Source organism: Neolamprologus multifasciatus, chromosome 11, assembly GCF_963576455.1.
Source record: "Neolamprologus multifasciatus chromosome 11, fNeoMul1.2, whole genome shotgun sequence".
NCBI lineage: Eukaryota > Metazoa > Chordata > Actinopteri > Cichliformes > Cichlidae > Neolamprologus > Neolamprologus multifasciatus.
Genome location: NC_140449.1, coordinates 33,859,756 through 33,873,482, shown reverse-complemented (window position 1 = coordinate 33,873,482; position 13,727 = coordinate 33,859,756). Strand labels below are relative to the sequence as shown.

Here is a 13,727-nt window from a genome sequence, read left to right as displayed (position 1 = left end):
CCCCGCGACCCGGCCCCGGATAAAGCGGATGAAGATGGATGGATGGATGGATGGATGGATGGATCCAAAACAACCTCCTTGGATAATATTTGTTTCATAGTTTGGCTCCTTTTGGGTTGCAGTAACACAATCTTCCTGCAATCCCAAATACAATGCCAAAAGTTACCCTTATCTTCATTACATTTATTACAAGTGTCTGGAATATTAGAGTTGTACTTATTTAATTTTTCCGGAGTAACATATATTCGCATTAACCATTTGTATTGCAACAACCTTAGTCTAGAATTAATAGTTTGTTTATGAGCTTTTGCGCAAACCAATGCCCATTGTTCCATGGATATGTCCTTCTTTAAATCATTTTTCCAGGCGTTCAACCTTCCCAACGAATTGTCAGATGTTTTGGACCTAATCAATTTATATATTTCTGATATTGCCCTTTTTTTTGAACTGCTTTTGCTAATTATGTCTTCCAATTCTGATTTTGGTGGTTTGGTGCAGGTATTATTTTGATTTGCTCGAATGTAACTTCTAATTTGGAGATATTTGAAAAATTGCTTTCTATCTATATTATATTTATGTCTAAGCATATCAAAGGACATCATATCTTGAGAATCTGTTGCATACAAATCTTGGATTTTTTGGAGTCCTTTAATTGACCAGGTTGGGCTCAGTTTTAGCTTTCAGAGAGGACAAATTAACACACAGCTGCTTGTAGATAATGAGAAGTCTGGTAATTAGTATCGAACACAACATCATCAACTCATTACTAAAAGAAATGTAATAGCCCAATATCACTCAGTATTTTCCTTAAATGGTACTTAGTAGAAAAACAAAATACCGTACTTAAAGAAACGATGATACTCAGCCTGCGTTTGCAGTAAAACGTCTTCCTCATTAAAGAGTTTTGTCTCCTTCGAGCAGCAAATAAATCAGTTGTCTGTTGAGAGTGATAACAGTAAATGGGAGGACGATGTGACTGCTGAGAGCGCAGATATGATACCAGTGTATACAATTAAAATATTTAAATAATTGTAGGTCGCTAGAAAATAGTCACACGCAGTAAAAGAAACAAATGAATGTTTAAAAAATGTGTAAAAACCTGTTTAAAATGTATATTTAAAGAAAACAGATGGAGTCAAACAATAAAACTAAGAGTATTAAACACATTCAAATTAAAGGGTTCAATAAGAAGTTACAGTTGCTGAATGAACAGCTGTTTCTATGCGCTTCCATGAAAATGCGTAAAACGATAGATGCGTGTAACAAGGTAAATGAGAGAGAGCTACTGACAGCAGCCTGAGTAACGTGTCAGTGCTGCTGAGATTATTGGTACTTTATGGCAGCGGTCCCCAACCCCCGGGCCTCGGACCGGTACCGGGCCGCAAGAGTTGAGGCTCAGGTGTGAAATGTATCTTTTTCAGGGTTTTTATCGGTTTTCAGCGTTATTTTGTTTTCGTTTTTATCGTTAACTCGGTTTTCCTGGGTCTTTTCACGTGTGTTATAAATAAATATTTTTTTCCGGTACCGGTACTAGTTTTATTTTGTTGTATTTATCCGCGACACCTTAAAGGCCGGTCCATGAAAATATTGTCAGACATAAACCGGTCCGTGGCGCAAAAAAGGTTGGAGACCGTTGCTTTATGGTACTTTGGTGTTTTCCTGAGTCACTTTACTTAAAGGTTGAATGTCTTATTTTTGTACTTCTGTAATTATCTCACTGCTTTTGTTTATTTCTGTTTGCGTGGTGTTTTGGACTCTGTGTTCTGAAAGCAAGCACTTCTTTGTGCATCAGCAAGCTTTATTGAAATGTTCTGTTCTTCTGCATTTGGTTCTTTTTAAATTATCTGATGATTCAGACGCTTGGAACGCCTTAAAAATGAAAATGTCATTCTTTTAGCAACATTTCAGTGTGATTTGTCACGTTTCAGTATCTGTGCATAAAGAACAAAAGCAGCCACTGACTGCTGGAACAATAAAGTAGTGAAACTTATGCTTTCTGGATTCCTGTTGTAGATGCAAGCTTGCTACGTTGCCCTTTCTGCCCCACGTTTCCATCATGTTTTCTTCTGTGGTGCCAGGAAATGAAGCAAGGCAGCGCAAGTCCCCGGCTCGTCAACGCTGCCTCTGAATTTGTCATTAAAACTAATTCCAGGGATTCTGGGTCAAAATTTTAAAATGCATGTTCAGTTTTTTTCTTTTGGCATGTTGTTTCCAGGTCGTGACCACATTTGATTTTTTTAAAGCCCTCTGTACATCACACTGTTAGTTTTAATATACATCTACTCCTCCATCATTCCTCTCTGTCACGTCAGCGTAAAGAACAAAGATTGTGCAAATTTGAATGTACATTTCTTTTATTTAACACCTCTGAAATAATACAATCCTTCTTAACTGCAGCTCAAAGAAAGTTCAAAGTTTCCACACATATTTCTCTTTTCATGAGATTTGAGCTCCTGACAAGTTTCAAAATGCTCAAATTTCTGTGTAGCCTTGATCAGCACGCCCGAGCGAAAGCTGCAAATGAACGACTCGACTGTGGGAACGTTTGATAATGGAATCATTTCAGCAGACAAATTTAGCCAAATTTTGAAGGGAACGTATTCACAAGCGAGCGGAAAGAGTTACGCACCATACAAGCTGGTCATTTTTTAGTACAAACACACATAGATACATATATACACACGCACACACACAAAAGCTCGCCCGTTCATTGACATATATGCATTATGCATTTAGTGAACAAGCAGAGTGGCACAGTAGTCCATGAATGGATCACATGGATCACATGACATAAGCATCCAGAAGAGCGTGAGTCACATGTCGACTACGATGCAGCCACTTGAGTTAAAGGTTCCTCCAGATACTGGACCAGTGCTTCTGCCTACAATCACAACACACACAGCACAGTTATGTTTGGAATAAATACATATCTTTTCAGAATAACAAAGTATTATTATAAATAATCAATATAAATTCTACTTGCATAACAACCTTCTGATGTGAAACTCTTTAATGTGAACAAGACAACCTGTATTTCGTCGTGACATGATATTTGACTCAATACATCAAATTTTTATTTTGATCAACATAAATGTTAAATGATGAGTGGGTGACATGTTTTACGATGCTTATAAATGTTAATCATTATCATTAAGAATGTGATTGAGACTAGGGCTGTCACGATTAGTCGACTGATTTAATAGTCGACGCGTCGTTTGAAGCTTTGTAAGAGCTCAAAAGACGCAAGAATAAGTAGTAGGATTTAAGAGTGTAATAACGGACTGAAACAGAAGATGGCAGCACTGCATGTACAAGGATGCCAGCTGCCGTTAAACCCCGAAGAGGAAGAAGCTGTCCCAGAATTCATAGCGCAGCCCAGCTCAGTTTCCAACAATGGCGGCAGCTAGTTAGTTTTAATATTACTCTTATTATTCTTTCTGGGTCACAAAATGAACGTTTAACATATTTTCAGGCGAGAATGTAGCTGTGTAAACCTCAAATATCTGCTCAGTTTATCAAGACACCACATATTTTCAAAAGCGCTCCGACGTTTTCGGAGACGTCTGTTACCCACTAGCTCGATAGCTAGCCGGGGGCTAGGCTAACTAGAGCCGTGAGAACACCGGACTCCAGGCAAATCGTTTTCAAACCCACCGCCGTCTTTCGCTACTCAGGTTAAACATGATATATAAGTCACTTAGATAACTTAAAAATGTTATTGTTTTTTTTTTCTTTTTTTCAGTATTTTATTTGTTCCTGAGTAAATCGGTTTGGCTGAGATTAAAGTTATAGTTTTTACACAGATGAACAAACATCAAGCAGACAGCTGATTATCAGAAGTGTGAGATGCTCGAGAATTTACTCCGGTGTCCTGTTATATTTTAGATAGCAAGGAGTTTATTAAACTTCACCGAAATAATCTGCAAATTTCATTAAAATTTAATAAACTATCATCTTGTCTTTATTTTTAGTTAGCACATACCTTAAACACTTAAAGCTGTAAGCTAATGATAGTTGTATAAGAGCAGATGCTGCTGGTGCAATAAGCTGCACGTTTTACATCTAATGGATGATGATCTGATTAGTCGACTAATCACAAAAATAATCGGTGACTAGTCGACTATCAAAATAATCGTTTGTGGCAGCCCTAATTGAGACTAAATTTTAAATGTCTCTTGGAACATGTCATGAACTTGCAAGAAAATTTTGCTTTCTTGGAAGAAGAAAATTTAGTGATGTAGAATTTATTAATTTATTTATTTTTATAAATCAGCTTGTTTGAATCTATCCACAATGGAAAACAAATGGAACAGAAAGCCTTGCCTTGTTCAGACATCTATTATCTGTTACCCGGACGTCCTGAATACAACACGAGATTAGTTATCCTCCGGAGGCTGTGTCAGCAGATTAGCTCAAGGGTGAAGGATTAGCTGACTGGGAAAAGTGGCTAAAGTTCTGACTAAGAAAAATTGGATGCACATTCGAAAAGATGGACACAGTCTTAAAAAAACAAAAACAAAGCTCAGTCGTACTGAACTCATTATAAGTAGCACTAGTTCACCGTTACCTCTGAGTCAGACTTTTGTTAAACTAAAAGCAGGTTTTGCCGAATTACATCAAACTGCTGAACTTCCTTCATTAGCAGAAATCCTCTGACTCCGTAAAAGAACTCTGAAGTGAAGTGGAGGTCAAATTAAAAACACAAAAAGCTAAAAATAAATGAATAAAAATCCTCATTGTTTCATGTACAGTGGGGCAAAAAAGTATTTAGTCAGCCACCGATTGTGCAAGTTCCCCCACTTAAAATGATGACAGAGGTCAGTAATTTGCACCAGAGGTACACTTCAACTGTGAGAGACAGAATGTGAAAAAAAAATCCATGAATTCACATGGTAGGATTTGTAAAGAATTTATTCGTAAATCAGGGTGGAAAATAAGTATTTGGTCACCTCAAACAAGGAAAATCCCTGGCTCTCACAGACCTGTAACGTCTTCTGTAAGAAGCTTTTCTGTCCCCCACTCGTTACCTGTATGAATGGCACCTGTTTGACCTCATCATCTGTATAAAAGACACCTGTCCACAGCCTCAACCAGTCAGACTCCAAACTCCGCCATGGCCAAGACCAAAGAGCTTTCGAAGGACACCAGGAAAAGAATTGTAGACCTGCACCAGACTGGGAAGAGTGAATCTACAATAGGCAAGCAGCTTGGTGTGAAAAAATCAACTGTGGGAGCAATCATCAGAAAATGGAAGACATACAAGACCACTGATAATCTCCCTTGATCTGGGGCTCCACGCAAGATCTCATCCCGTGGGGTCAAAATGATCATGAGAACGGTGAGCAAAGATCCCAGAACCACACGGGGGGACCTGGTGAATGACCTGCAGAGAGCTGGGACCAAAGTAACAAAGGTCACCATCAGTAACACACTACAACGGCAGGGAATCAAATCCCGCAGTGCCAGACGTGTTCCGCTGCTGAAGCCAGTGCATGTCCAGGCCCGTCTGAAGTTTGCCAGAGAGCACATGGATGATACAGCAGAGGATTGGGAGAATGTCATGTGGTCAGATGAAACCAAAGTAGAACTTTTTGGTATAAACTCAACTCGTCGTGTTTGGAGGAAGAAGAATACTGAGTTGCATCCCAAGAACACCATACCTACTGTGAAGCATGGGGGTGGAAACATCATGCTATGGGGCTGTTTTTCTGCCAAGGGGACAGGACGACTGATCCGTGTTAAGGACAGAATGAATGGGGCCAAGTATCGTGAGATTTTGAGCCAAAACCTCCTTCCATCAGTGAGAACTTTGAAGATGAAACGAGGCTGGGTCTTCCAACATGACAATGATCCAAAACACACCGCCCGGGCAACAAAGGAGTGGCTCCGTAAGAAGCATTTGAAAGTCCTGGAGTGGCCTAGCCAGTCTCCAGACCTCAACCCCATAGAAAATCTGTGGCGGGAGTTGAAAGTCCGTGTTGCTCGGCGACAGCCCCAAAACATCACTGCTCTTGAGAAGATCTGCATGGAGGAATGGGCCAAAATACCAGCTACTGTGTGTGCAAACCTGGTAAAGACCTATAGTAAATGTTTGACCTCTGTTATTGCCAACAAAGGTTATGTTACAAAGTATTGAGTTGTATTTTTGTTATTGACCAAATACTTATTTTCCACCCTGATTTACGAATAAATTCTTTACAAATCCTACCATGTGAATTCATGGATTTTTTTTTTTTTCACATTCTGTCTCTCACAGTTGAAGTGTACCTCTGGTGCAAATTACTGACCTCTGTCATCATTTTAAGTGGGGGAACTTGCACAATCGGTGGCTGACTAAATACTTTTTTGCCCCACTGTATTTATGTGCAAACAAATAATGAGCCACACTTTACCCTCAGCTGTTTCCATATTAAATCCATTCTCAGCTGGTTTGGAGGCTCAAAATAAGAGTTTTTATTCATTATTTTGTTTTTGCATGCGAGAGCTTTTATATGATTTAAAGAGACATAAAAGTACTGCGATCATTCATATTCAGTCACAGGTACTGACAATAGCAGAAGAGTAATAAGCAGCTACTGAAAGAAACTGCTTATTACTATTACAATGTTTACGTTGATTTAAGAAGATTTCTTTTAAGCTTTACAGTAAACTGAATTTAAACCTGCCAGTCGTAAAAAAATAAAAGTATTTAGTGACATCTCACAGGCTTTAGAAAAGCATGATAGGCAATAATTGTCAGTTACAGAATCAGTATATTAAACTGGCTGCCAAATTCAACATGCTACAGATGTTAAGGTTTCTATTTTTTCTGTCCATTTAGATTTGACTAGAACACTTAGTCTGCGTGTAGAGTCCACTTAAATGAGTAAAACAACATGCTGGGAAATCAGTTCTTGTCTCAGATGCTTAATAATATAATTAACGACTTATGGATTTGATAAATATTGTAAATTAATTAAATTTCTGATTTTTTTTTTACCTAAAAAAACAACTCACAAATTGGCAACAAAGAGAACTTTTACTTTATATGAGTAAATTTCCGGTATTTTCAAACCTGGCCCTAAATCATTAATAGAAACGGTAACGGTTGTTGATGATCCACATTCAGAATATGAAACTTTATCTCATGAAAAGGCGAGAGTTTAAACTCTAACCTTGGCTTTAAGCATCCCGAAGCCCACCGTTTCTTTGGCGTACATGCACAGCAGCAGGTTGGCGACACGAGTAATGGCCACTCTTCCCTCCTGAGAACGACAATGTTAAAGGGAAGAAGACCAAAGTATCTCAGTTTATTACTTAATGATCGCTCCACTTTTTCTCACACCACACAAATCTTTCACATATACCTGAAAAGAAAAAGGAATAAAAGATGATGGAACAGCATGTCTCACCATACAATCCATGAGAATGAATTTGAGTTTGTCTTCGTTAAAGGCTTGATGGCCGTTCTTGTCATAAGCTGCCCAGATGTTGCTGGCGATAGCAGCTGTCACTCGAGCGTCGGTGTCCCCGTACCCAGAGTACGCCAGCAGTGAGCCTTCATTATTCAGTAAGCTGATGAGAAACCACATAACCAGCAGATTAATATTAAGTTAATATAATAACTTTCAGAGCACAGACAAAGTTACCAACTAAACATAATATTTTGAAAGTCAGAACAAAAACACCATATGTACAGTGGTCCCAGCGGTAACGGAGCACTCGGTGCAATTTGGCGAGTGGCTCCAGCAGATCCCAGGAACAACAACGGAGATCTCTGTCCAGAGGAGCACAGTCCTCAGAGCAGCAAAGATACTGTGCAGGACCCTAAAAGCTACCAGGCCTCTGGTAGAGGTCTGGGAGCTTGAAGGATAAAGAAGCCCTGCAGTGGCAAGAGTTATTTTTAAATAATTATTATCCCCATTAAAAGCGTATATAAATGGTGTCATATACCAACTAATGACAGAAAATAGTGATGACTACTTGCACAATTTTAATAACACGAGTTGTTGATTCTAAAAGTGTGATTTTCTTTTTCAAAGAGGAATTTTGGTGACACCTACTCAGGTAAACACAATTGATCAACATATAGTCACCGTCTGTATTATCTTACACACACAAAAAAATCGTTTTAGTACATATCTGATGTCCTTTTTCCTCTTAGTGGAATATATCATTACATAAAGTTATTTTAGTTTGTAACTGTATATTATTTTGATGTAAAATTAGGACAACATTGTTTATCTACTTATTTTTGGAAATTTGACAAACAACTGTTTATTTTATGCTTAAATTAAACCCCTGTGGGGAAAATGCCTGACATGAACCTATATCAATTATTTGGGCCATTATACTGAGACGGAGATAATGATCGGATACACTGACTATGTAATAAAGTAATCTGAAGTTTGTGTGGAGCACTTTCAAACAGACTGCTGGTCGTGAAACATTAGAAGCTCCTTTATGCAGGATACACAGTTTCATATAATAACATTTTATTCGTTATATTCAGTTTTATCGAATATTCAGAAGACTTATCATGTGTATTGCCTTTAAATTTATATGTAATCGTCAAAAAATGCACCGCTGAAACTCCAGCAGCAGTTAGCATGTGGCTAGCTTGCGGCTAGCTCGCCGTACTCACAGAGTGCTCTGGACTCCGTTTGTGTTCGCCTGGCTGAGAACCTGCGTCAGCGCCTTCGGCCGTAACATGGCTGTTCACCGTCTGATATAAGAGATCAAATATAATAACACTTATTGAATTTACGGGACGCGACGAAGAGCTTTAAAGTGCCCAAACTGCTCAGAAACACACAACCAAGTCAGCTGATTCGGTTTTCATTTCCGGGTCCGATCACAATGCATCACGGGAAATGTAGGTATTTCAAAACCTTATTTCTTCTTCCTCTTCTTCTTTGTGTTTAACGGCGGTTGGCAACCAACGTAAAGGAGCATTACCGCCTCCTACTGTTCCGGACTATGGGTCAGACAGTGAGTTTACAATATGTATCCAAATTAAAAACAAAACAAAACAAAACAAAACAAAAAACTACACTCGTTCATAAACACCTATATCCTTCAGAAACCCCACCAGTTCCCTCACCTGTGCCCTACTACCCCCCAACACACTCTTCAGATTAAATTCCCCAATTCCCCGCTCCTTCAATCTATTCTGCAGAACTTTCCTCTCCACATCATAACCCTTGCACTGCAGTACTACATGCTCTACTGTCTCCACCTCCTCCTGGCACACTCCACAAAGCCTCGTCTCATGTTCTCCTATCATCTGTAGTGCAAAACCTTATTTCACCCCTAAATTCTTTTATAAATACCGCACACAGACCACAACACATGCATCTGGGTCAGTGAAGGTTAAAAAAAGACCTGGGGGAAAGGGAGTGAGTGGATGGACGTCGTGAGGGAGCAAAAATCACTAAGAAAATAATTTTTTCATTTTTTAATACAATTTTTTAAAACACATTTTAAACAAAATATCAAATAATCTGATAAATATAAATATCATAAAAAAGATTTTAGATCAGATGCAAATTTGTGAAAAAACACATTGAAAATTGTGTTGTTGTTTTTTATTTGATGAGCTTTGCAATCTGCCCAAGGGTATCCTGTCATTCGTCCCATGAACCGTCCCCCTGACACTAGACTGAATACCTCAATTCAATTTTCAAAGAAAACAAAATTAGAAGACCATCAATAGTCCTATCCAATAATATCCTTTATGCTGTCTTTGACCCTCATAAATGTGTATGTGTTTATAGTGTTTTAACCGTTTTTTCTGTTTTCCTGTTACACACTTGTAAAATATGCCCCATAACAGATTTTAAGCATTTTTTTTTACCATGCTTGCTATCCCATGTTTACCAATATTACAATATTAAAGAGACCCTTAATTTGCCTATTTATTACTCACTTTGACATGTAGAGCCTTGATTCTAACAATTTCATGTCTAACACTGATAAGATTACAAAAATCTTGGTATATACATAACATTTTTCTTTTCCTGATTTAAATAATAATACACATTAGAGGTCCAGCTGGCACCTGCTCCTTGAATCTGTATGACTTGGCTTGCATCCACCAATACACGAGTCTTGGGTTGGTCAACATCAACAGTGCTCTCAGAATCAGTGTCTGCTAAAAGTTTGGATTTCTGCATCTTCATGGAAAATTACAAACACTGGGATCAATCTGAATGTCATTAGTAACACATTATTTCTCTTCTTAGAGGACAGGAACCGAGCTTCTACCGGTGAAGTATTCTTGGGTGTTCCTGTCACAGTAGTGACCTTCTACACCTGATCTGAAGAACAAAGAAAGCCTGCCCATGTTCTGCTACTACACATTTTACCTCATCAAGTTGTTCTTGGGTTCATTTTCCTATCAACAGAACAAAGAGAGGAAGACAGTCGAGTCCAGTCAGAACAACTTTCCTGCAACATCAACTCTAAATCAAGGCCAACCTAACGAGTCTGCCAGACTACAGCAACCTTTACCATAAGGTCTTAATTTTATTGGTACAAGTTCTCTCTGAAACCTGTAAGAGCTGATATTTATTGTATTTTTCTTCTCTGCCCAAACAGCTACAACATCATTTTCACCCGGATCTTCAACATTTTGTTTTTGTTATGGACAATTTACTCTGTATTTGTCACAGTCTGGCGAGGGCAGACTGTAGGCGTTGACAAAAGGACCCAAAACGCAGACTCCAAGGAACAGGGAACAGAACTTGAAATGTTAACAAAAAGCGAGCCGTTTAATATGGCTGGTAAAAAAGGTACAAACAAAGGGCAAACTGAAGCAAAATTAACACAAACCTAAACTGGGAAACCTAGACAAGAAACTTGGAAGCAAGGCATAGGAAAAATGGCGTGGACAACAGACGACCTGACCATGACACACTGAAAACAGAGGACTTAAATACACAGGAGGTGATTAGGGGAAGTGGGAACACATGGAGGAACAGCTGACTGACATGAGCTTAATGACAGGACAGGGGAAGTGAAACTAAATACAATGAACAAAGAACACACGACTCCTTCAAAATAAAACAGGAAACACGAGACAGACATGATAATACAAACTTGATAACATAAGACACGCAGCATGAAACACAAAGGGTGAGGGAAACTTAAATACAGGGGAAGAAAACACAAGGAGTCTAATAACCAAATGAACTTCGCTAATCTAATGAACTTAAACATAAACAACATCCAAATAAACGAAAACTTAAAACGCTGGGTCAACAGACCAGGAACATGACAGTATTTTCTCACAGAAGATACTGATTTTAGTCATTCAATCTTACTGAATAAACATGTCGTTAAAACAACATGCTTTGAACTACCAGATATCTATTTAAAGATCATTCAAGCAGCTGAGACCATATAGAGGGACTTACGGAGCAAAAGGTCAGTAAATAGTTCAATATTTTCAAAGCGTGGGTGATGATTATCAACAGATCTGCTCAGTAAGCTCGGTCAACAGCGCTACACCCAGTCAGTGATAAGTTTAGTCATCAGCCACCTCCCTCTCTGATCAACAGACTTGGTATCGCTTTTGATTAAACTTTGCAAACACTACCTTCACTGGAGTTACTCAAATCTGCACTAAAATACCCCGTAATCTTATCAGTTTTAACCCTGTTTTTATGAAGAGAACAATCTGCTCAGATGACTGCTTGGATTTTAGGGAACACCTTCTCAAACATAACAATCTGAACAAACATTTAAAGACCTATCAAGATCAGTCAATCTGTGGCATACACCTAGAATTTATCTGATAACTGAACCATATAAGTCTCAGGTTTTTGCTGCACTGGATGTTGGCTATGAAATTTCCCTGGCTACAAGGTACAGTTGAAACCTGCAACATAATAACTGAAATCTTTCAGTTATCTTGCACAATTAATTTTGTTGCATAGGTATTTTTTATTTAAAAAATGGGATGTTAACATAAAAATGCATAACTTATTCTTGTATTTTCTGCAATTTTCCAGTTGGCTCACATTTCGTCAAGATGAGTGCTGGTGACAAGCGTCTTCTTTTTCACTGTGTCCTTCTGTCTGCCATGTATGTATCATATGTATCATAAAAACAGGGAGACATCATTTTTAACTTGCATTGGCTTTATTGTAACTTCAACAAATCTTCAAAATCTTCAGGGTTTCATGCCATGGCAACAATCCTTTCTTCAATGACAATAAAAACCTCATACTTCCGGCGTCCTACAATATTCCGTGGATGGCTGGCATTGAGGATTTCCGCCCCCTGTCTCTTATCACCATCCCCGGCAGTCACAGCAGCATGGCTCGGCATGGAGGCGCTGAGTCAGAATACCAGGTCCTGTCTCTGAGTGACCAGCTCAGAGCTGGGATTCGTTTCCTGGATCTCAAAGTGTTGGAACTGGAAGGCACCCTCTACGTCATGCATGGGGTGATATACGAGCGCAGCACATTCAGAGATGTTCTGGACACTGTTAAAGCTTTCTTGTCTGAGTTTAACAGCGAGGCTGTGCTCATTAGAGTGATGCCAGCGATTTTGAACAAGAATAAGGTAAATGAAATGGTGCAGAATCTGATTAGCAATGACCAGCACGTGTGGGTGACCTCTGGGATGCCGAATATAGGCCAGGTGAGGGGGAAATTGGTCTTTTTGCAGAAAAGCACCTTAACACTAGGAATTCCCCTCACAGAGACGGATGAGAATAGCAGCAATAAGGTTAGCAGAGTTAAAGAAGAGGACAACAAACTAATCAAACAGCTGAGCCAAGCCACTGAGGCTTGTGGGGGTGATAACGTTGTTTTGACTTACACAAGCGGCACTGGCTTTGGGACTTTCCTAGGAATGTTTCTGACCCCGAAAAGAGTGGCAGAAAAGGTGAACCCATGGCTCAATCAGTACCTCAGGCAGTTTTATCCCAATCATCCCAGACCATGCTTTGGGATTATTGCCATGGACTTCCCTGGCTTTGACCTCATTCAAACTGTTATCAATTTGAACTGGTGGTAGAGGTTAAGTAGCTTTGCCTCCTAATCAAAAGATCGAGAGCTAAAACGACATGCATTACTGTGAAATTGTTCCTATGACATTTCTGTCATTCTTCACTGTAAGGCAGTGTTTCCTGAACAGCACAACAACCTCTGATGTTAACTTTGATGAAAGTGAAATCAATAAATCAATCAATCTTATTTTGTTGCCTGTTTTTCAGTGAAGCCGGTTTCATCTCAGTGACAATTGAATATGGTTTAATCTGATTGTTATAGTAGGTAAAAGCAACACTATAAATGTAAAGAAAATACAAGTGCATAGTTCAAAAACAGTAAAGGTATCAGCAAACTATTGTATATACAAGGATCAAAAGTGCAAAAATACATACATATATATATATATATAAGCCCCACACACCTACTGTTTGAATCTCAAAGTGCAAATTTGTAGATTTTCTGATGAATTAACTGAGGGACTGCACAAAGGTTCATAAGATAAATGAACTTACTTTGCAGAGTCCCCCAAACTAAAAAGAAGTTGGAAGTGAGCTTAATCGCTCTTCTTTAAAACCACAGGAGAACGAGGTGTAGAATAACGTTCTGCTTGTTGTTCATTTAGTGCTCCCTCTGCAGATTATGGTTGGGCTTCTCAGTATTGGACTTGGAGTTATCCACTCATGTGCCGACTCAGGGTTTTTGTGGCAAATTGGTTGCACAGGCTTCCCATTTTGGTCAGGATCATTA

At 38.9% G+C, this 13,727-nt stretch overlaps 2 protein-coding genes across 2 annotated transcripts; one reads left to right on the top strand and one right to left on the bottom strand.

Annotated features, from left to right (window-relative positions):
- Window positions 1-2,336: 2,336 nt before the first annotated feature.
- lamtor2 (late endosomal/lysosomal adaptor, MAPK and MTOR activator 2) lies at window positions 2,337-8,843 on the bottom strand. Its single transcript, XM_085178257.1, has 4 exons — window positions 8,624-8,843; window positions 7,392-7,554; window positions 7,155-7,244; window positions 2,337-2,881 (listed from the first exon to the last, which is right to left on the bottom strand). The coding sequence occupies exons 1-4, from the start codon at window positions 8,689-8,691 to the stop codon at window positions 2,825-2,827; spliced, it is 378 nt and encodes a 125-aa protein (XP_085034383.1). The 5' UTR covers window positions 8,692-8,843; the 3' UTR covers window positions 2,337-2,824.
- Window positions 8,844-11,801: 2,958 nt separating this feature from the next.
- LOC146509090 (uncharacterized) lies at window positions 11,802-13,202 on the top strand. Its single transcript, XM_085176353.1, has 3 exons — window positions 11,802-11,847; window positions 11,994-12,066; window positions 12,159-13,202. The coding sequence occupies exons 1-3, from the start codon at window positions 11,817-11,819 to the stop codon at window positions 13,003-13,005; spliced, it is 951 nt and encodes a 316-aa protein (XP_085032479.1). The 5' UTR covers window positions 11,802-11,816; the 3' UTR covers window positions 13,006-13,202.
- Window positions 13,203-13,727: the final 525 nt, after the last annotated feature.

Excerpts from the sequence above, each read along its gene's own strand:
- lamtor2 (XM_085178257.1), bottom strand. The coding sequence starts at position 8,691 with ATGTTACGGCCGAAGGCGCTGACGCAGGTTCTCAGCCAGGCGAACACA. Across the intron at positions 7,555-8,623 it reads AACGGAGTCCAGAGCACTCT|CTTACTGAATAATGAAGGCT; the intron begins GTGAGTACGGCG and ends GTTTCTCATCAG. Across the intron at positions 7,245-7,391 it reads TCATTCTCATGGATTGTATG|GAGGGAAGAGTGGCCATTAC; the intron begins GTGAGACATGCT and ends TGTCGTTCTCAG.
- LOC146509090 (XM_085176353.1), top strand. The coding sequence starts at position 11,817 with ATGTTGGCTATGAAATTTCCCTGGCTACAAG. Across the intron at positions 11,848-11,993 it reads GAAATTTCCCTGGCTACAAG|TTGGCTCACATTTCGTCAAG; the intron begins GTACAGTTGAAA and ends GCAATTTTCCAG. Across the intron at positions 12,067-12,158 it reads TGTGTCCTTCTGTCTGCCAT|GGTTTCATGCCATGGCAACA; the intron begins GTATGTATCATA and ends CAAAATCTTCAG.